Source organism: Sebastes fasciatus, chromosome 19 (assembly GCF_043250625.1).
Source record: "Sebastes fasciatus isolate fSebFas1 chromosome 19, fSebFas1.pri, whole genome shotgun sequence".
NCBI classification, from domain to species: Eukaryota; Metazoa; Chordata; class Actinopteri; order Perciformes; family Sebastidae; genus Sebastes; species Sebastes fasciatus.
In genome coordinates this window covers 6,792,074-6,814,770 of record NC_133813.1, presented here as the reverse complement: position 1 = coordinate 6,814,770, position 22,697 = coordinate 6,792,074, and the positions used below count along the sequence as shown (strand labels likewise).

The 22,697-nt window shown below is 38.9% G+C and overlaps 2 protein-coding genes across 4 annotated transcripts; both read right to left on the bottom strand.

Moving 5' to 3' along the window:
- Positions 1-5,362: 5,362 nt before the first annotated feature.
- Positions 5,363-11,522, bottom strand: auh (AU RNA binding protein/enoyl-CoA hydratase). The gene is made up of 10 exons (XM_074617474.1): positions 11,240-11,522; positions 10,054-10,121; positions 9,398-9,485; positions 9,030-9,116; positions 8,570-8,662; positions 8,409-8,465; positions 8,100-8,287; positions 7,916-7,966; positions 7,595-7,642; positions 5,363-7,179 (listed from the first exon to the last, which is right to left on the bottom strand). The coding sequence occupies exons 1-10, from the start codon at positions 11,445-11,447 to the stop codon at positions 7,102-7,104; spliced, it is 966 nt and encodes a 321-aa protein (XP_074473575.1). The 5' UTR covers positions 11,448-11,522; the 3' UTR covers positions 5,363-7,101.
- Positions 11,523-12,338: 816 nt separating this feature from the next.
- Positions 12,339-18,324, bottom strand: nfil3 (nuclear factor, interleukin 3 regulated). Of its 3 annotated transcripts, XM_074618133.1 has the most exons (3): positions 18,070-18,298; positions 17,042-17,160; positions 12,339-15,937 (listed from the first exon to the last, which is right to left on the bottom strand). In XM_074618133.1, exon 3 carries the CDS (start codon positions 15,853-15,855, stop codon positions 14,512-14,514), a length of 1,344 nt encoding a protein of 447 aa, XP_074474234.1. In that variant the 5' UTR covers positions 15,856-15,937; positions 17,042-17,160; positions 18,070-18,298; the 3' UTR covers positions 12,339-14,511. The 3 variants fall into 3 exon arrangements, with proteins under 3 accessions (XP_074474234.1, XP_074474235.1, XP_074474233.1); XM_074618134.1 differs by lacking the exon at positions 17,042-17,160 and having other exon boundaries at positions 18,200-18,324; XM_074618132.1 differs by lacking the exon at positions 17,042-17,160 and having other exon boundaries at positions 18,070-18,297.
- Positions 18,325-22,697: the final 4,373 nt, after the last annotated feature.

Below are 22,697 nucleotides of genomic sequence, written 5' to 3'. Positions count from 1 at the left end.
TCTTATTTTATTGACAAACATTCATGTTACAGCTAACAAACTAAACAACTGATTCATTCGGCGGATGTGTTTCATACTGTTAGTGAATATAACAGCATCATTGTCATTATAGTTCAACCTAAAATCTTTTGATTCCCTGAATGAAGGTCTGGTTGTTTCAGTGTAACGGAGAGGTTATGTACCACTAGTGGGTGTTTCTGTACTCACATGAATAAATCCCATCACTGTGACTCATAATTAACCCTCTGAGACCCACAATAGACCCGTCTTTGTCTTTTTTTAGGGGGGTACAGGGGGTCTTTAGGGGGGGATAGCAGGTCAACAGTAGATGTCACATAGAAGTGGTGTACATCATCGAAAAGCTGGGAACCTGAAGATTAATTTGAGATGCAGCTCCGCACTGTGTGTCAAGTTGTTCTAGTCATAAATCAGAAATAAACATGAATTAATGATTTAAAATTAATTGTAAAAGTGCATTAAAAATATGAGATAAAAAAAAAGTATTTTTACCCGTGAAACTCCTAAATCTAAATGGAATTAGATTAGTTGAGATGCTTCTTTCTTTGTTGTTAAAGAGGACCTTTTATGCTTATTTTCAGGTGCATACTTTTATTGTGGGTTTCTACTAGAACATGTTTAAATGCTTTAATGTTCAAAAATGCCCTATTTTCTTTTACCTATTTCCCCCCTTTGACTGAAACGCTGTTTTTAGCTCCTTTTGGCGTGGACTTTGTAACTTTGCAGACCGTTTTACATGCACAAAAACTATAAAATAAACACACTAAAGGAAAAGGGAAGAAGCATAAAAGCATAATAGGTCCCCTTTAAAACAATGATCGCTGGTAAAACTGAAATAGTTGGTTAAGTAACCCGGAACTACATTTTTTATTTTTATTTAATAAGACCTAGCTTAATGTGAATAATTAATTCCACTATGAGAAAAGTGAGATTAAAAATGTGCTGAGTCCAGATGTGTATAGGGGGGTAATTTGGATGCAACCCTATTGAGTTTATTTTGAGCAGTTTTTAGTGTTCCCCTTCTTTTTTCAGCAATATAAGAACTTTATAATACATTCAATGTGAAATAACAGAATACAATAGTTTGCATGTTGTCCATTTTCATACCCCCAAGTTTGTTTTTGATGAGTTGTGGATGACTGCAGGTGGCAGCAGAGTCAAAGTGATGTTAAACTGATGTTTTGTCTGGGTGCTTTGAGTATCACTACCTCAATTATGGATATTTTCTCAGCTTGATGCAATATACACAAAAATTTGTTTTCCCAAAATTGAAGGTAAAGTTTACTTATAGATATTATATTCTAGTTTAATCATCCACATAAACAGTTCATAAACAATAAAAAGTTCTTATTATATGATAAAAACAATAATATCCCAGTCCCTCAAGTTGTGCATTTAGGACTACTGATTGTCCCATGAATATCCACCCTATCCACCGTAATGGCTAGATATGCTTCAATCTGTTCAAGAATAATTCTTTCCATAACCTTGGACAAAACGCATCAAATTAAAACTGGCCTATTGTAAGCTTTGTCCAATTTGTTGCCTTTTTTTTGTAGTGAATAATTGTCAAATGTTTTGGGACCCTACGTCGCTCTATGTTACTTATGGAGCAATAATATCTGCCAAATCTCTGAGAAACCAGGCTGTTGTCTAAGCCAGTGGCTTAAAAGTTAAGGAGCCATTTGAATCCCACGTAGACAATAATAACTCAGTCTTTCATTATAAAACCAGGAGCATAATGAGGAGGTTGCTCTACCAGATCAACTGTGATAAAATAAATGAATTGGATGTAAAATACTGCAGGATCTTTTTTTAACTTGATTACTAATGCACTATTCATGTTGAATACCCACTGTACATCACCAAGTACAAGAGACCAAAACTATTTTGCTGCACAAAATGTGACATAGAAATTCAGATGTTTTTGTCACTGAAAGGTTTATCCTGAATATCACTATCCGCAATAATTGTAAAACCAACTAATTTGTTTCCATGAACATGAGGAGAGAAGAGAACATGAGGGAGCTGCATCAAAAATAGTCACATTGTCTTTTGGCATGACAGGTAGCCTGATTGTTCTCGTAGGGCCATCATATTTCATGTTGTCTGCATCACCTTTTGTAAAAGGCCCACCAGCGCAACACTTCCGTGACAACGCTGTTGGTCGGGGCGGCGTTATCAGTTGTAACCGCCGTACGAGCGCAGTGCAGAGTGGCGGCCGTGAGCTAGCCAGTGGGGCACGCTCACATGCACTAACACACACAGAGGGAGAGCGACTTCATTCTCTGCTCAGGTAGACTCTTACTCCTCTATATCTTTACATAGCACATAGTTGTTTGCTGCTATATTAATGCTCTGGATATCGTATAGAGCACCTTTGAGACCCAAAACAATCCGTTGAGAAAGAGTTCAAACAGAAACCTGTGCATGGTAGAGGAGAAGGAGCCACATCTCCCAGACTGGTCTGCGGTAACATAAACCGTTTCTTAAAAAAAAACTAAAAACTAAAAAAGACAACGAAATGCTGCCGTTAACAGTTACACCTTCGCCGTTTCCCGTATGAAGTGGCTGGGGTGCAGGCCTCCAGTATTGGGGAGCGGGTCTTTCTTTACGCAACCTTGACTTGTGGTGGGATTCCCCCCGGCTTATTGCTGGGACATCTGCCGGAAGGAGGCCAGCCACAGTGGGGATGTGCAGCCTGATGTCAGGTTCTGTGCTGCAGCAGCACGAAGCCACAGGGCATGTCTCCACTCAACCGCTGGCCAGGGCCTCAACAGTCTGTTCACACACTCGCACACACACCTTCTACTTCTATTATGTCCTCACGATAACCCTGACCCTACCGTCAGCACACTGCATGTCTAATCCTAATCAGAGTGAAGCTGCAGCCTCGGTGATGTCCTCCACAGGTAGACTGGAGATTGGCTTTACCACTCACCAACATCATTCATAATGAACCCCAAACTAAAGGAAAAATAAGAAGCTACTTTAAAGTTGTCACCAATTTAATTAAGGTGTAATATATAAAATGTGGATAACTGTGGATGGTTTCAAACAGTACCTCCCCTTCCGGTGGACCCCATTGGACCTTATTTAGGGGCAAAAAATATGAACGGTAGTCAACGGAGAGAGACAAATCATTTTTTAATCCCATTTGAACTACGCCATGAATCACACATATGTTTTTTAAATTTAAAAGATAATTTTTCAAGTCAAGAAAGTCTCAGTTTGTTGTAGGTTTATCATTTAGTTTTGTGTGAAACCGCTCAGTGAACTACATCTCTCGTCTCGCACAACATACGTCACCAACACTAGCTAGCTAGCTCCTCTGGAGTCATATTATTAAAAGGTACAACTGAACAGGGATTTGTACCACAGATTCCTAATCCAGCAGACACTCACAGGGCAGGATATGTTTTTTGTCTACCAAAAATAATAATAAAGGTATACGTCATTTATTTCAGAATGATATGATGTTGTCAATTACTGGAACAACCTTGTAAAAGACCTCAAGTGGAAGAACATCTGGACTCTACCCTATAGGTATCTTTTGACAAACAAAATAAGAGAAGTATCCTTTAAAATCCTTCACAGATATGATCCAGCAAGTCATTATCTTGTTAAGTTTAAACATGACATCATTCTGTGATGTACTCCCAGAAACTCTTCTTCATCTATTCTGGCACTGTGACCATAGCAACAGGCTGTGGATGGACTTGAGTAGAATCATTATTGATAATATTGATCCTGATTTTATTCTATGTCTAGAGAGTGTTTGGTTTGGTTTCCATAAAGGTAACAGTAAAATCAAAGAACATGATTAATCTGATTATTCTCTTAGCTAAATTTCATATACATAAATCAAAATTTAGTAAATCTAAACCTTCATTTTTTTGTATTTGAACATGAAACCAAACAATAAATTAAATTGATTCTCTCCTCCGAAAACAAAAAAGCTGTTAAGAGGTAACTTTATGCACCTCCTTTAATATATTTATCTAAATGTTTATTTTCCCTGTTTTTGTACTTGTAAGCTGTTTATCCCCTGGCATCTGTTATTTTGTCTTGTTGTTCCTTTTAAAGTTTTGCACATGTCTTTGTAATTGAACCTGTTTGACCAGTTTGTGAAATAAAGGCAATAAAAAAAAAACAATGTAGCTAGCTAGCTATGTTCCACACACAAATGAACCGTTATCTTACCTGATGTGTTTTATTCAGCAACTCCTGGTGTTTTTATCAGCCAGGAAGAGACAGAACAAGTCAGACCAGTTGCTGGTGTGAGTTCATCCCGGTAGGAAACACACAGACATCATAGCTTCAGAGAGAGAGACGTTACTCGGCCCTCTACCGTTGCTATGATACGTCAACGCGGGCGCCATATTGGACCGGGCAAGACTGGCCTGTAAACGAGGGAGCTGCTGTTTTTCTGGATAAAAAGCGCTATAATGTCTACATTTCTCAACCGATTTCAATGAGTCGTTATTATATTAAAGAGTTTATGATCTGCGTGATTGTGAATTACTTACGTGATAGAAAATAATTAATTTATCATAAGGAATTGTTAAAACTCACGTTTGTCGAGTTTGGCTTTGGCTTATTTTCCTTGTTTAAGGTAGGTTAATACTTGTAGAGAGGTCCCTGTATAGTATAATATAATAAGATATAACGCGTAAAATTACTACTTTATAATATTGACTTTATTCTCATAACACTACTTTTTTTTCTTAAACTTATAACTTTTTTTCTCATATTACAACTTCATTCTATTACTTTTTTTCTCCTAAACATGACTTTCTTCTCATAATACGACTTTTTTTCTCGTAAACGTATTACTTTATTCTCATAATATTACGACTTTATTTTTTCCCCCTCAATATGGCCCTAATTCTCCATCGTATGTTTGTTATTCTACTTCGTGAGTTTCCACCACTATGTTTTTGACGCGTGTAGATCCGTTGATATTATGGGGGAGCTATTGTTTGCGCTGACAGACATTTCAGTTATTCTTCTTGTTTGAATTTAGAACTGCTTCAATATTCAATCAAAATCAATACTAAAAAAAAATTACATTATACAATTATTATACCTATAGATTTTATTTCCCAAATGTCACTATAGAGCTTTCTAGCCCATATCTAGCAACGCATGCACAGTGCTCAGTTTCTATTAGCTTCTACCTGTACTTGACTTACTGCATGCGAGGGATTCAAATCACCATTTATGAACAATATGTCCCAACATAATGTATCTCAGCCAGACAGCATAGAACTGCAAGTGGACGGATTATTATTAGGTCATTATGTGCACTCAAAACAATACAAATGTAGTATGGGAAGAAACATTTCAGTGTGACAGAAGTTTTATTTACAACTGTGTGATATCGTAATGCCCTCACTCACTTCACTCACCAAAATAACATTAAATCATCTCCACTGTGGCTCATTCATTCATCAACAGTTTCATAAAAGCAGTTAAAGTATGGTGGGGGGCTCTGTAGAAAAGATATCTTTAAAAAATGAATATCAATATGGGAAAAAAATTCAAGGTCCACTTACACCCTTTTCCAGGGCTTTCAACCAAATTGAATGCTCTATATCAGCAGATGAAGTTCTCGCAGTACCAACTGAACAAGCACCACCCACTGATAAATGTGAGATGTGGTTGAAAGCTCTTGGCAGATCTAGTAAGAGGACCAAGAGTTAATACCTTTTTCCAAAGTTGAGAACAAACTTTGATGCTCAAAAACATGCATTTTTGCAATATGTTGATATAATTTATATAATGTACTTTTAAGGGCATTTCTGAACAGTTTTTGATGTCGGTCACTCTGAGCAATAGCAGCGTTGTTTATTTTCTGTTGGTCAGTTAACCAATCAAATTAAACAGTACACACTGGGCCAATGTGTCGGTACAGTCACACAACTGTGAAGCACTGCCTTGTTCACACTCCATGACTTTAGCCCTGATTTTCCACTCGCCGACAAATCGGCGCTCGAGGGTTATGTGTGAACTGCTTCACTCACATTCCACTTATCTAGCATGCTAAATATCTGGACCTGTCTGGGAGTCTGTCGGGGAGCTACAGCCAATGAGAGCGTGAGACACGGGTTGAGGGGAAACCTGGCAGAGGGGTCGCCTGTAACAACAGGAACTTACAGTATGTGTAGCGTTTGCAACACGGACCAAAGTTGTTGTTGCACCTAGGGATGTTTGCACGAATAAACATAACTGATCTACATATGGGAAACGGTAAAGACGTATGGGGAAGAGATCTTGTAGTATGAAAACCACAACAATTACAAGACAGCTAGTTGTGTACAGCAATCTGAAGACTTTGAAAGTCATGTAGTGTGAACTTGGCTTAAAGCTGCAGTGGGTAGAAATGGAGCAAATATGATTAAAAAAAGTTATTTTTATAAAATATATCCTGACAGTAGTGCATGAGACAGGTAATCTGAAAGAAATCATGTGTCTCTGTGTCCTCCGGTGCTCCTAATCTGCATCTGCAAGATTTCACAGACCGGAGGAATATAACCAATCAGAGCCGAGCTGTAGTCTGCCGCTATGAGCCGAAGAAAGAAAGAGAAAACCGAGTCTGTTTTATGATTTCATGCAGACACCTCTGGTGTTATTCAGTGTTGTGAACACAGTGGTACATTTCCACCTAAGTAAAAAAAAAAGCAATAAACCCTCTGATGCATCATTCATGTGAGGCAATCACAGAAATGTCTATGGCTCTTGGATTGGTTCATTTAATCAAGGAGGTTAGTGACCAACTGTTATCATACTGCAAAGAGCAATAACCATTTGAGGTAATTCATCTTTTAGATTTTAAGTTAGTTAAGTTTTAAATATTGGAAGCCAATGATTGGTTAGTTGACACACCCAGCAAGTGCTTTACACGTGAACATTGAAGTCACTGGCAAAAAACACCAGCCAGGAGCGGCCGTAATGTCCTGCGGTCAAACGGACGTCCTCTGGGTGCTGTACAGGTTAATGTGTCGTCGTGTACAGTTTCACCCAGAAAGATGTTGGAAGCAGTGGAGTAGCGGGAGAGCTGAAGGCAGAAGGAGTGTGGCTTCACTCCCCCTTGAAGTGAGGACGTCTCTTCTCCTTGAACGCAGCCAAACCCTCCAATCGATCTTTAGTTGGTATCACCTGAAAAACAACACAAATGTTTCGGTACAAAAAAAGATGCACCTCTTTATCTGAAGCCAATTTAAGTCCCTGCGCTGATGTGTTTCTAATATTTTGTCCATTCATTGTATATTGATGAGGGTAACACAACTCTCCGTACAATACAATACAAATGTGGTTGTATCCACATGGTTGAATGCACTAATTGTAAGATGCTTTGGATAAAAGCGTCAGCTAAATAAATGTAATGTAAATTGTGTGACTACAAGGCTAACGGCGGGGGTAACCATCTGGAAATATGTGAACACTCACAAGACTCTTCACATTCTGCCGACATGTCATGAATGCAGCACAAGTTTTAGCTAGGCTGACCTAATAATCTGCCAACCAAATAATTATCCCGTACAGCAGGGGAAATAACTGTTTCATTACTCACCTGGGCATAGCATGCTTCCTCAATTGCCAGACCTGTAGCTAAATCGACCTGAAAGAGAAAATGACATCTCTTAGTGAAAGTTCACACTGCAGCTGAAAATGTCTAATTTTCTTTTCATGCCAATCAGTCGTGACGCTTTCTAATTAACCACCATGAGATTTACTGTATGCTGCTGCATGTTACACGACAGATACCCAGCCTGAAAGCAACTGGATTTAAATGCTCCAATAAGATTTTTTTTAGCAATGCCATCTTTAACCTTGAGCCAAGGCAATCGCAAAATACCGTAAAAGCAGTCCTGCACTGACATCTTACACTTACCTCTATCCCCTGGTTGATCGCCAGTTTCGCCATCCTTACTGCAATTGGACCCTGCGGAGCCAAAAACCAAAGAGTGACTGCCATTTTACTGCAATTATTCAATGCCTATGAAATGACATTCATCACGATTTTGTATAATCTCCTTAATAAAGAGATCTGCTTGTCAGTGAATCGGTCTCATTACCTGAGGGTTGATCTCGCGGGCGAGCTCCAGAGCCCGCAGGTAGGCAGCATCTCCGCTCTCATTCTGCTCCACAGAGTGATTGACGATACCCAGGCGACACGCCTCCGTTCCATCCACCACCCGGGCAGCAAAGATGAGCTCCTTAGCCATGGAAACGCTAATTGCCCTGGGGAGACGCTGTGTACCACCTGCACAGAAGTGAGAAGTTATGAGAAACCAGGATGGGACATGGCCTCGACCACATCTGGACACAACCTAAAGATTTTCACTGGAAATTATGAAAAACAAAAAAAAAGGATCCAGCCTTACCTCCTCCAGGAATGATTGCAAGTCTGGCCTCAACTAGTCCCATTTTCGCAGTATCAGCTAGAGAGATCAAAGAGTAGTGTTACTACTTACACATACTACTACCACCACCACCACTACTACGAGTATAGATGTATTATACGATACAGTCCACTGAGTCTCACAGGCAATTCTGATGTCACAAGCAAGGGCCATTTCCAAGCCTCCTCCTAAGGCAGCTCCATCAATTGCAGCAATTGTTGGTACCGGAAGGTTACCTGCAACAGAAAAGTAAAATCTTACTACTACTAATATCAATGTAGTAGTAGTATACTTGAAAGTGTACTACTTCAGTACTTCTTTGGACTAAATTGGCCAACTTTTTAGTTAATAAAAGTATACTTTTAAGTGTTTTTGCCGATAGTGTCTGGCCTTAATGAAAGTGTTAATGAAAAATTTATATTTTCTTTCACTTTTTCAAAGTAATGAAAACAAAATTACATGAGTTCTGCGATTCAAAAAACTTTACAACATTATTATTAAATAAGAATGTGAGGCATCGCTGTGTAGAAAACATTCAAATCAATTAATCTACAATGAATTCGTGAACGGTCTCTGAATTTAATCCTTCTTTACAGTCTTTACCCAGCTCTGTGATGAGTCCTCTTGCTTTGGACACAAACGGTCCCACTTCACTCGGGTGCATCTTGGCCCTCTCCTTCAGATCTGCACCTGCACAGAGAGACAAAGCATCGGCATCAAGCCAGAGGTTTGTGGCTTCCTGAAACATGAAGCAGAGGAGTGTGTAGTGTTGGTCCGTCACTCAGAGATTTGGTATCTGCCAGATCAAGCTTTCAAGATCTCAATATGAAATATTATACACAGAATTATGCATGAAGATTGGATTGGCAAAATGTCTACAACTGAAGAACGAGAAGCGAAATGGAAAGACGTTCCAAACAGCGAATTCAAAAAGTCAAAAATCTCTCCAATGCAATAAACAAATAGAGTACCTGCACAGAAGATCCCTGGAACCAGACTGCATATAATGACACTGCGCACTTTGTTATTCTTCTTGATGTCCTCCACAGCCTCAATCATCTGAAAAACATTTTTATTCCAAAGTAAAAATTAAATTTCTCACCATGTCTTTATGATTTAAATGTGAAAATCACTTTGTATTAAAAAACTAAAAATAATAGCCTGATAAACTGGAGCATATTTCAAGAGTGCTGAGTGCTTGGAGCCAGTTAAGAGGTACAGGAACTTTATTGATCCCAAATTGGGAAATTATTGTGTTACAGCAGCAAGTTATCCAAGCAATGCACAGGAACAGTACATAATAAATATATACACTATAAATATACCCAACTACTACAACTAGCCACAATAACCCACTATATACATTAGCAAAAGTGTGCAAGTTACAATGTTTTGTTCTTTAATAAGAAATATTTGAGGTAGTTAATGTGCAAATGTGACCGGTCACAATCTCAGAAATTGAGACGAAAACAAATGAACACAATGTACAAATGCATAATCCACCGTGAACTTTAGCCTACATGCAGCCCACAGAAGCACAGTAACAACTGTACTTGTGCAACCGATTGTTGGCTTAATCTAAGTAGATATGTTAAAGTGAATACAAGGTAAATATAGCAATACGTACCATTTTTACCAGATTTTTGCTTATGGAATTTTTTGCTTTTGCTCGATTTATCCCCATAACAACAATACCTGAAAGACAGAGTTACATCACGCTGATTAACAACGGCATAATGAAGACATAACATAACACATAACACCATGATGTTACAACTGAAGCATCTTCTACCAAGATCACATATGAAAACTGAAATGTTGTGTCCCATTTCCATACTACATGCAGCAGACTAAAGTATAGCAGATGTTAATAAGATGCACTAGGGCTGCACGATTATGGTCAAAATGATAATCATGATTATAACCTCCGCCAAGGCTGAATGAGGTTATGTTTTCACCGGCGTTGGTTTGTTGGTTTATCTGTTTGCAGGATTACTCCAAACGTACGCAATGAATTTGAATGACATTTTTTGGAGGGGTGGGGTGTGGCACAATGAACAAATCATTAGATTTTGGTGGCGATCCGGATTCGTGATTTTTTTTTAATAACTCCACTCAGCCTGTGCTTTAAGCAACGTACATGAAACCTGCCTTGGCGGAGGTCGGTGCCTTCCGAGTGCACTTCTAGTATTGATCTATATTGAGGTACAATTATTCATTGATTTTAGGGACAAAATATTTTTGTTGCACTTTATATATACACATACACACACACATTTATTTATTACTTTGTACCCCTATAAGCAGCTATAACCCCATAATTGATATCTTCAACTGTGCAATACTGACTTAACAGTGCAATAATCTGGTTTACTCCGGCATTAATACTGCATTTATTTACTTACAGTACATTTAAACTAATATTCTTATTTATTAACAATATTCTTGAATTTTTATAAATGCAAGCATTTACATTATTTGGATATAGATCCTATTTTTTGCATTATTGTTTGCACTGTTGTTATATATATTTATTATTTATATTTTCTTATGATTTCCTCTATTTATATTCTGATATTTGTTTGTTTTGTATTGATACCCTCCACTTTAAAGAAGGATGCTTCACTGAGCTGTGAGGGTGTAGGAAACATGGTATGAACCGGATTGGAACTGGTCCAGCCTGTGCACCATTGCATAGTCAACTTCCGTTTGCAGGAATGCGAACTAACGGGACTTCCGGTTTGACAATAACAACCACTTTTCCATCAACAAAAACATTTTAATTATCACACTGACACCTGAGCGGGACTCACCTTTGTCCTCTCCGTCCAGGTACCTGACCCGCAGGTCCTCCTTGTTGGAGTCCGAACTGTAGTGTCTCGTCACGGCTGCGGGACCGTTCAGCTGAGACAGAGGAGACACCTGACCGAGGACAGCATACTGTCTCCTGCAGGTGTCTCGGCTCGCTGCTTGCACGCGGAAGGCTTGCAACAGGACTCTGCGTCCAGCTTGCACCGCCATGATTGACTGAGTGAGGACGCCGGAGCCGCAGTGTGTTCTTTGACTTTCAACTTTGAACCTAGTCACGTGTTTGTATCACGTGACTTATTTGCAGGCTGTGCAGGAGAAATATTAAAAAGGCCCAGTTCCAATCCGCTCACTACTATGTTTCCTACACCCTTCCACTGTAGTCGACTCACAGCTCAGTGAAGCACCCTTCTTTAAAGTGGAGGGTAGAAATACAGAATCAGAAATACTTTATTGATCCCCGGGTGGAAGTTGAGTTACGTCTTGCTCCCGTTCTTGGATATAAATAAGAAATATGTATATCAATAATGCTAATAATAAATCTGCTGAAAAATAGGTTCTATGTAAATAATATAAATGCATGCATAAATAAAAATGCAAGACTAGTGTAAATAAATAATATTAGTTTAAACTATTTTTACACTTAAAGTACACTTAAAATATAAACTAAAAAGTAGTCCCAAGAAGTACTGAAGTAGTACACTTTCTAGTATACTACTAGTACATTGAAATTAGTATACTTACTACATAAAGTATAGGCTACTTATACTTATACTTATAAATATACTTCATAAAATAAACTAGACTACTTTTTCGTAAGGGGATATATATATTCCTTTAATGACAGATTTTAGGACCTGGACACTTTTATTTTTCTACATTTACTGCAGTCAGAAGCATTCATTTAAATCATAAGTACATAAAAAGTAAACTGAAATCATACTCTCCTATTTTAAGTTGATACCAATAGCACACTTGAACAAACTTCTTTTTGGTAAGGGTCCCACTGTGATGGGGAAATGACGAGACTTTTTTTGTAGAAATTATGTGTACTTGGATAATCTAAGACAAACAAACAAAAGAAATTGACAGAAAAAGACATAATTGATACAGTGACAAGACCTTTATTGTAAACAAAAACTCACCATTACAATAAATCTTGAGAAAAGTGTTCAAATACAGTTTGCTGGAATTCAGGCTGCTGGGTGAATAGAGTTATTATCACCACCACCGCCATCATCATCATCATCATCATCATCATCATCATCATCATCATCATCATCATCATCTAGATATTCCAAACTTTTGACAGCAACTGCACACCATTATTTTGAAATGAACTAGGGATTCATTCATCAGATGGTTATCACAATTCTCCAGCCAGTGTCACACACACACATTCTCAGGTAACCAGCAGCGTGAAAGATTTAAGCCTAAATAATCAACAAAAATCCACTAAAAGACAAAAGAGAAGCGATGGCTATTTGGCAAACAGTGAAGCAAGTGCAGCAGCAGCAATTTAAAAGATAAGCTAAACTTAGATTAAAGCCAAAATCTGTAACTTTTAAAACTACAGCAGAGACAGTGGAGAAGCGTGTGGTGAGGTGAGTTGTTTCAACTCACTGTCATTGAGTGCAACATGTCCAAGAAGTATACAGTATTGTTTACTGAAGTGTTGAAGCAGCGTTAACATAGTCAACCAGGACGATACAGAAAAGAAGTGCTGTATTTTTTCCTGAAAGAACTGTAATATTTGATATTAATTATAGGGAAAATAAGTGTCCTTAAAGAAATACTTCTAAATTCATGTAAATATGAGGTAACACTTCATTTTACAGGTCCGCAAATGTCCTGGTAATTAGCTGATAATTAGCAAGTAACTTATTTGAAATTTCTTTGGAATTGCTGCCAAATTACCCCAATATTTACCTCAACATTTAACAAAAATTACTTTATTATAAACATTATTTAAGAGTATGAAGAAGAAGAAATTTCAAAGAAGTTATTTGCTAATTATTATCTATTTACCAGCAGACATGGAAATAAAGCATATCAAATAACTTTGTGTTCTTTTCCTGGAAATGTAATAAATAAATTACCAGCTATTGGGAAATAGCGGAATATAATATTATAATATAAATTTGCGGACCTGTAATATTGCAAACTTTATGTTCAATTATAAGTTTGTCTGCAGACAAATTACATAGTTTTTCCATGTTCAGCTGACTTGCTTTGCACTGGACTAAATAATCTCTTGGTTACATTAGCAGTTTATTTGAATTATAATTGGAAGATTAAACATATTTTCCCTATAATTAGTACCAAATTACAACGTTCTCTCTAGATAATTCTTGGAAATTATTCAGAAATTAAAAACCCATAAAATTAAGCACACTTTACAGAACATTCCCTTTAAAGCAGAGGCATAGACTAAACCTGTCACCACACACCAACATACAAATGAATACGACAGCCATACTACATTATTTAAAACCAGCTTTAAAGCAAATACCGGCCTGACTGACCCACAAAATCAGTGTTCGGTGATAGTCGTTGTATACTGATTGGCAGAGGGACGGGGACAGCAGTCATGAATAATTTGGGAAAATAAAAATAAAAGCTTCACACGTATTAATATGTTAATATCCTACACATGAAGGATGTCAGTCTCACATCATCGATTAACAACTTAATGTAAAATGTGTTTATTTGTCGCATTTTGTTTTACAAAGTTAGGAAAGCAATGTTAAAGACAGGTCCTTACACATAAAAGAATGATCTCAGTCACTTCGACACAGTGAGGCATACAGACTATTAATAAAACTCTGGTATCGGTTGTGATGTTATGTGCTGTGCCGAGGCTTCCGAGCGTGTGTCGAGTAATCCAGGAAGTTTTCTGTGAAGCGCGTATCGAGACTTGTATCGTCTTAGACCGATGACGTCATTGAAGACGCCCGAAGCCGAAATACAGTTGAAACTTATTATTCCTGAATAAAAACGAAAAAATGTCTCCCATCTATCATTTTCCTATAGATACACAAAATATATCTGCCTGTTTTACACTATTTGCCTCGTGAAATGAACCCTTTTGTCGAACCAATTTGCTGGAGAGCTTCAGTGCTTCATGAAGCTTCACCTCGCCATCACTACGTATCGGTACTCGGTATCGGGACTGAAAAAGTTGGATGATCAAAACATTGTTTAACCCCGATATCGACCACACAGTGCAACAACAAATACAGTGGAAATGCAAAAAAAAAAAATACAAAAAGGTCATTCAAAAGGAAAATCTTTTTGATAATGACTCGTGATGATCAGCTGTGCTTTTGGTCGACTCTATCACGGACCCTTGCTGTGCTGTGATCGGTCTTTTCAGAGAGACCGCTTTTGCAGACAGGTCGGCGGGGCCCTGGTACGAGTCCTCTGCATCCGAGTGTTCTTTCACGTCCGCAATGTTTGAGACGGGGCTCGTGGTAAGTTGGAAGCGATTGGGCAGCGTTTCTGTGCTGCTTTTATGCCACTGCTCGGACTGGTGGGTCCAGTCTTGCATGTTGGTGACCTGTAATGACAAAGGGCACGGGGAGGACTGAGGGTACTCTGGAGAGTCCTGAGCGGTCTGGTAGTATCCTCCCTCTGAAAACCTGACGGGAGAGGAGGACTTTCCGGAGGACTCGTACTCGGGGTCATTGGCCTCCACTTTGATTTGGATGGTTCTGGCTTTGAGCCGCAGTTTATGGGGCAAAGCCGAACAACTGGCATCTGGCACTTTGTGCGTGGAGACGATGACGCTCCTTGGATCAGCTACAGACGGCGTCAACCCTTTGGGCACCTGCTGCTCGTCCTCGCCGTCTGATGATTTGCTTACAGCGCCATCATCTGAGCTCCTGGGGGAGTTACTGGACGACCTCGCGAGCTGCAGGAATGAAGCAGGCTGGGAGTAGACTCCGGACAAAGGGCTGGCCATGTAGTTTCTATACAGTTCGTAGGGACTACTCCTCTCTTGTGCATAGCTGCCGTTCTCTGCTGGTTCTTGCTTGCAGATACTAAAGCTGCCTTGAGTTGTCTCGGGCATGTGAGGTGAATGCTTGATGACCGATATGCAGCTGCTGTGTACGTGAAGAGGCTCCAAAACCCTGCTGGAAGAACTCTGGTCGGCATTGGGTGGAACAAACTCCTGGTAGAGGTCGATATTGGCGGCGCTGGATATATTTTGGACTTCTTGGGCGTACGCTGCCAAGCTCACCAGGCCAAACTTCAGCTTCAACGACAGCAGCTCAGCCTTGAGCGAGGCGTTTTCCTCTCCGAGGGCCATCAGCTTGTTCTCGAGCACCATGTCGTTTATGCGCCGCTTCTCCCTGGAGCGCTTGGCTGCCTCGTTGTTTTTGCGACGCCTCTCCCAGTAAAGGTTGTCTTTCTTCTCCTCTGGGATAAACTCTCTTCTCCTGCGACAGGTAGTTTTACTCTTGAACGGGATTGCAGAGATTTTGTGGCCTGTCGCATCTCTGTTAGCCCCTTGTAAAGCCAGGACCAGGGCATCCTCTCCACTGTACGACTCACTGGAGTCCACCTCTTGCTTGATTGATTGCATATTATCACTGTTGACGGCTGTCAATATGTTCATAGGTCTTTAACTGTTCACCATAATGCTTGGATGCAGCAGTAGTAGCTGGCACGTTGGATTAATCCACTCGAGTTGAGAAAATCTGTGGAATAACAGACAATGAGAGAGGTTATGTCAGTGTCAAGTTAACGATATTCTAACGCATTTCCCATAAAGTAAGTACGTCTCCCTTGCCGATGATACAATATGAATGTAGATACTAGGGCTGGGACGATTCACCTATCTCCTGATTTGATATGTATTGCGATTTTTAAGTATTGTGATTCAATATTACAATTTATTGCGATTTTTGTAAACTTTTTTAAGTTAAATCATACACTTCTAGGGACTTTTACTTCGGAAAATCTCTAAATGAATACAGTAAAAAAGTTTGATTTTCAGCATGTATGTAGTCAGAGATGTCTTGAAGTCAAATATATCACTTAATGTCAGGCAGTATTATTTTTTTTTTCCAGCAACCCAAAAATCTACAAATAAAGACATTTCCCTCACAAATTATTTGTATTTTCTTTTTAATTTATATTTAAATTTAATTTTTTAATTTTTTGTTGTTAACTTTTTTTTTCTTACTACTTAATTTTGAACCATCATTCCCTGTGTAGATATGTTATTAAACGTTATTTTGTATAGGCAGTGGAAAATATTCTATGTTAAATATCTGTGAAAAATTTTCTTTTTCTTAAATAAAAATATTAGTAAAAACAAATAATAAAGGTAAGGGGTGTGGTAAAATGTCCCAAATAAATGTCTCTCCTGACTTTGTGTCCTCATTTTGTCCTTAGCTGGAGTCTATATTTAGAAAGTAAATGATTAAGGGAGATGAACATGATTACTAAATGAAAGACTAATGTATAACCTGGTACCTTTACTATGGAATGGGCTTGTGGCTTAATGAGATCCTAAGTCCAATGTCAGTTCTTAGGTAGTCTATAGGCAACTTGCAATTCTGTGAAATTGTTTCTAATTTTACCATTTGAAAAAACAGCCACATGCTTTATACTAATCTACTGTTTTGATTGTTTTCTTTGTCTATTTTCTGAGATCACTGGAGAAAGATTTTACAGATGTTAAGATTTTATATAACGCAGCTGTGGCTGGATGCGAGGATCCTTTCTAACAAGGCAACAACATATGACAACAAGACTAAATCTGGATCACACGTGATAAAAATGTGTGGTAATATTACCGCAACGTGAGCTCGATTTAGGGGTGTAGTGGAGCGGGAGTTCAGCCGTCGGTTCAGGGATCGGCCCGGACCGGCTCGGCCCGCAGCGGACCGTCAACACGTCCTATTGTCCCAGATTCCTTCATTGTGTCAGTAAAACACAATAAACTCCCCCCGGCCGCAGACTATACTAGACATTTCTACGGCTGCAGACATCATCAATGTGTGGCAATAACATGTTTGTTCTGCTCTATAACTTAAAATATCTCTTACTAAATATGTGTCAGTCAGATATTCAACGGTAAGTGTAACAGACAATGTGTCCATTGACTGTGTTGACATCATCGCATCGCTGCTGTCTTCTATGGTGCTTACTCATGATGACAGTGTGGCGGGTGGAGAGCGAGGGGGTCTGTCTGGTCTCTCTACGCCCTAAAAAAGTACCGTGAGGTCGGCTAAAGTACAGTACAGAGGACGTTGCTTTGTTAACGTCATTAACTTACTGACCCGTAACAGTTACACAACGACAGCAGCCACAGCAGCAGGTTTGTTTAGAACGTTGCTGACAACACTTCGAATTCCGAGAATTCGGAGTTAGAACGCTGAGAATTCTGATTCAGAACGTTGTGTTGCAATCTGTAAACTCCTGCTGCCGGGCCTGAACATGAACGTTCCGTGCCTTGGTACAGTTCGATACATTCAGTCTCATTAACCGGCCATCATTAGCCTGCTTTTATAGCAGTAATGCACAAACTACTAATACAGTAACGGTACAGTTTAACCTTAACTAATAACAGCCAATACACCTCGAACTTCGGCACCTTTATTATGAATATTAACGTGGTTATTCTACATGTTAAGTGGGTTTCTAGCAACGTTACGCAAGAAAAACATAGAGGTTATGACACAGAATTAGAAGCTAGCTAATGCGCTGCTGTGATTCACGGACGTTCTTCCTAACACGTAAACACAACACCATCCCGCAGGAACACTAGAAGAAGAAGGTAGAAGAGTTTAATTTGTTAATCTCAAATAAAAAACAACTGTACCTTTTCTAACACCTGGTTGAGGGTTTGGTGTGGTTCTCCACTGCGTGTCAAGCAGAGTAGAAGTTTATGTTCCCCGTCAGCTAATAATAAGGAAATAACTGTCGACGAAATCCTACAAGTTGTGAAGTACCTGGCTCTCTCCTCCTCTTGGCTTTTCCCTCTAAAGGTGGCTACAGACTGGATCTGTGTTAGTAGGTCACTGCTTAAGTGTATTGGCAGTGTGGTATTAGATGACAGCAGCTGCAGCCAATCGGAATGCAGCATTTTCCAATTTGAGCCAATGACTCTTGGCTTCAGCAGAGAGAGCTCAAGTCTCATAGAAACTGTATGTCGTCATCCACAAAGCGTGTGGGGCTTTTAGGTGCGGCAGTTCACGACACAGTACTTTGTACTTTGTACTTTTAGGAAATCTTACAGACATATTTATGCTACTACTCTTAGTCCTCTGAGACCCACAATAGTCAACAGAAGATGTCACATAGAAGTGGTGTACATCAACTGAAAGCTGAGAACCTGAAGATTAATTTGAGATGCAGCTCAGTGCTGTGTGTCAAGTTGTTCTAGTCATGAATCATATATAAACATGAGTTAATTAATTATTTAAAATTAATTGTAAAAGTGTATAAGGGTTTAGAACATTGTGATTTCAATTCTCATGCTCTATTATGTCTCATAAGTTGTTGCAGCAATTTCTGGGTTGATACCATTTATTACATAGATTTGGTGCTAAATTTAACCTTTTTTTACCACTCGAGAATTATTATAAATGATCAATAATCCCTCCAAAATGCCACAATAAGACACCAAGACCTTGAGGAACACCATAGAAAAAGCCATGCGGTGATTTGGTGTAAAAAAAAAAAACTTTTGACACTTGGAAATTTCTGCAAGAATTGCATTTTTTGGCGATTGGATGGCAAGCACTTCTGTTGTGGAAACTGCTCAGAAACCCCCTTATTGTCAATCTACCTAGGAAAGCCATCCATCCTCTGAATGCTCCAGGTCTCTAGTTTGTGGCTGTAAAGTTTCATGAGGCTGTGATTATCCTAGAGGTCACCACAGGTCATTTTATACAGTGAGGTCAAGTTTTTAAAAAAAAAATGGTCTCACTACAATGAAATGGCTGCTATGGGGACTAACATTATCACACATGAATACAGTTGGGCTCATTGGATCCACAAGAGTCTCAGCTTTACAGTGATACACAATTTATGTAATTCAAAACTGTTTAGGGACCCCAGTATGCAGAAATATTCAAATACACCATTTTAGAATAGGAGACAATAACACATTTATACTGCATGAAAAAAACTGCATGTGATTATCATAAAGTGGGCATGTCTGTAAAGGGGAGACTCGTGGGTACCCATAGAACCCGTTTTCATAATTATTATCAACAAAATGTATTCTGGCTTGAAAAATGCATGTTCACATAATTTAATGGATTTGGATAAAGTGACAAAGTGAGGTTATAGGCTGCGGAAAATATAAAACATGCAAGTGAGAAAACAGAGCAGAATTCTGTAATAGAAAAAGAAAATAATTCCAAAGACTTAACTGAGATCAATACAAGAACATTAAAAAAAACTATAATTTATAAAAATAATAAAATGCATAAATGGTCTGCAAAGGATTTCCCTTAGATCCACTGCAATATACTCTGCATCATCATTTTTTTTAAAAAAAATGTTGTGCATGTGTGCAACCCAGATGTTGTAGGCTAATAACTGAGGGACCCGTTATCATCCAACTCTATGTTGTGTTGCATCACTTCATTTGCTCCTCATACTGCACCAACACCTCTAGAGGTCACTGTTGGATAGCTGGTGTAAACCTGCTTGTACCTGGAGGATCAGCGTTAAGATGGCTGCTGCATTCCAGAGTGCATGAGTTCCTAGTTGTTCCCAAATGTTTAGATGGTGAGGTTGAGTGCTACGAGCCTTTCTCCAGCCTGAATGTCCTTGGCAATTATTATAGAGGACACTTGTGTTGAATCTACTTCTGTGGGTTGTGAGTCTCTCTGGTCTGTGATGCCTGTATTTGGTGTTCAGCCAGGCAAAGAGTGTAGTGTACTTTGTTCCTGAAGTGGTTGGTATATAGAGATAGATTCTTTCTGCAGATTAAAATACTATGATGACCTCATGCTATGTTTCATTACATTATACACAATTTACTATATCCAAATAGCTTCTATGTTTAATCTGTTAATTTCAAAAACAAACTTGACACCCACTATATGTCTGGCAGAGAATATTCATTCTTCTGTTTGACACCCAACTTTTGCACACACCTCATGTGTTGAGATCAGGAGATAAAACCAGTATTCCCTAATAAATACACACTTGATGTTTTGAGAAACAAAGACCTTTCAATCAATATGTTGTTTAATATGAAGGTATTATTCGGATATTGTGTTTTGGATGGGTCATTGAATCACCCTAAAAGAATCTTTGCACCTTTTTATCCATTTTGTCCTTTCCTATTGGTCTTAACACTTTTATTATTTTAATGTCCTGTTGGTTTTACATTTTAAAAAGTCTTTATTGTGTTGTTTTTATGTTTAATTGTACAGGACTTTGGTCAACTTTTTTTTTTTTTTCAATGTGCTTTATAAATAAATTTGGATTGGAATTGGTTCTATCTCGTTTCTTTAAAATTAACAATTTTGAAAAGTTTCCATCAGTCTTCCCGTCCAGGAAGGAGTCCAGCTTGTCACCTCACACTCTTTTTTAATTTTGAGGTGGTGTGAATGGCTAAATAGTTGAGGACAGTTTAAATGTGTTGGGCCCTGCAGTCTGTTTTTTTTTCACACTTGTTGAATAGACTGGCACTGTCGCCTCACAGCAAGAGGGTCGTAGGTTAGAATCCGGCTTGGTGGCCCTTCTGTGTGGAGTTTGCATGCTCTCCCCGTGATAGCGTGGGTTTTCTCCGGCTTCCTCCCACAGTCCAAAGACATGCAGGTTAATTGTTGACCCTAAAATTGCCCTAAAATCGTGAGCGTGAATGGTTGTCTGTCTCTATGTGTGTCAGCCCTGTGATAGTCTAGCGACCTGTCCAGGTTGTAGCATACCCCGCCTTCGCTCAATGTCAGCTAGGATCGCCTCCAGCCCCCCAGGTGGTTACAGATAATGGACGGATAATCCCAACAAACCAATATATAAAGTAAATGAGAGTTGTTTAGATTGTTTAGATTATTTGATTAGTATCAGCAATACATGTATTTCTTCACTACAAGTATATTACTACTAAGTTTATTTTTGGCCTAATGTAACTTGACTGCGCAGTGCACCATATATTAGACTCTCTGCACATGTAATGACAGATGATGACCATATATAATACCATTTTTTTTCATATGACTTTATTCGATACTCCATAGATGGATGTACACATTATATGGTAAGCAAAAAAAACTACTTAAACAAAGCAAACATGTGGTGGAAAGGACATTGTACTAACACCAGGCTTAGGAGTCTTCACCAATAAAGAAAAAAAACTATAAACAAATAAAATGTTCAAACCAAAGTACATGAATTACAAATGTGTACAATTTGGTTATAAGTTGATGTTAAAAGTATCAACCTTGTGGGAAATAAGTCATGTGGGAACTTTGGCCTGAGGAAAAAAAACATATTTTTTGTTTAGTTTGATTGAAAAAACATCTCGGTGAGTATAATTATTAACAAAGGTACCCATAGCCTGTTTCTTTCAAAACTGCTACAGCATTTCTATTCATCATACATTCTTTTGCTCTATGATTGTGGCGTTCACTAACCATAGAATAATAACCTCAAAAATAAAAAAAATTTCATTAAGGGGTGCACAACGAGCAAAACGTCATCACTACAGAAACCTGGGTTCAGTTCTGGGTTCTGGTAGCAATACCTCTGGCTTGGTTGTGTCTTACGATAAACACCAACTGGCATTGTGAGTGAAGAGGGTGAGAGATCATCTCACTTTTTGCTGAACTAGCAATTCTTTCTGATAGGTCCGGGTGCCTGTATAGAGGGGTGTGGTATCTGAAGTTGGGAGGGCGGGCGCTGGGGGCATGAATCCAAGCCCCCAGGAAGAGCACCGGTCGTTGATCCCAATTTTCCTAGTGGCCAAACGGCGGTACTATAACTTCCGTGTCCGTCATGTGATGCCATTGGGCCCAAAAAGACTTTTTCCCATAGACTTACATTGGGAAAGACACGCCTTCCAGTACGAACACTTGAATAGTCCTTATTTAAATCATTAGGTCTTAAAAGTTGTGGAATGCACTAATAGCCGAATCCAGAGTTATTTCCCTTCCTCCGCTCATGTGGCTCAATGGATGCGGAAGATCGCCGGAAGTCGAGCCATTTTGGCATCATGTGCCACTGAGCAACTTTCATAGGAATGAACGGGGCCCCGCCTCCAACGCTGTATCCAGTTCTCTTTATACATCCGTGCGTGAATCACACCCTTTTGGCCTCCCAGTGAATAGCTTTGCTTACAAGTGAAAATAAGCAGCAACCTCTACGTATTTGTGGATAAGAAAATGTTTTGTGTTGCACAGCAACGGCAAGAACATGAATTCCTCTGAACGGCAACGTTACAAAAACAAGGTCTGTAGAAAATTCATTTTGCTTAATTGTTGAGTTTGA

Coding starts and splice junctions, on each gene's coding strand:
- auh (XM_074617474.1), bottom strand. CDS start 11,447: ATGGCGGTGCAAGCTGGACGCAGAGTCCTGTTGCAAGCCTTCCGCGTG. Junction 8,288..8,408: donor TGCAATCATTCCTGGAGGAG/GTAAGGCTGGAT, acceptor ACTTCTGTGCAG/GTGGTACACAGCGTCTCCCC. Junction 7,967..8,099: donor CCCGCGAGATCAACCCTCAG/GTAATGAGACCG, acceptor TTGGCTCCGCAG/GGTCCAATTGCAGTAAGGAT.
- nfil3 (XM_074618134.1), bottom strand. CDS start 15,855: ATGAACATATTGACAGCCGTCAACAGTGATAATATGCAATCAATCAAG.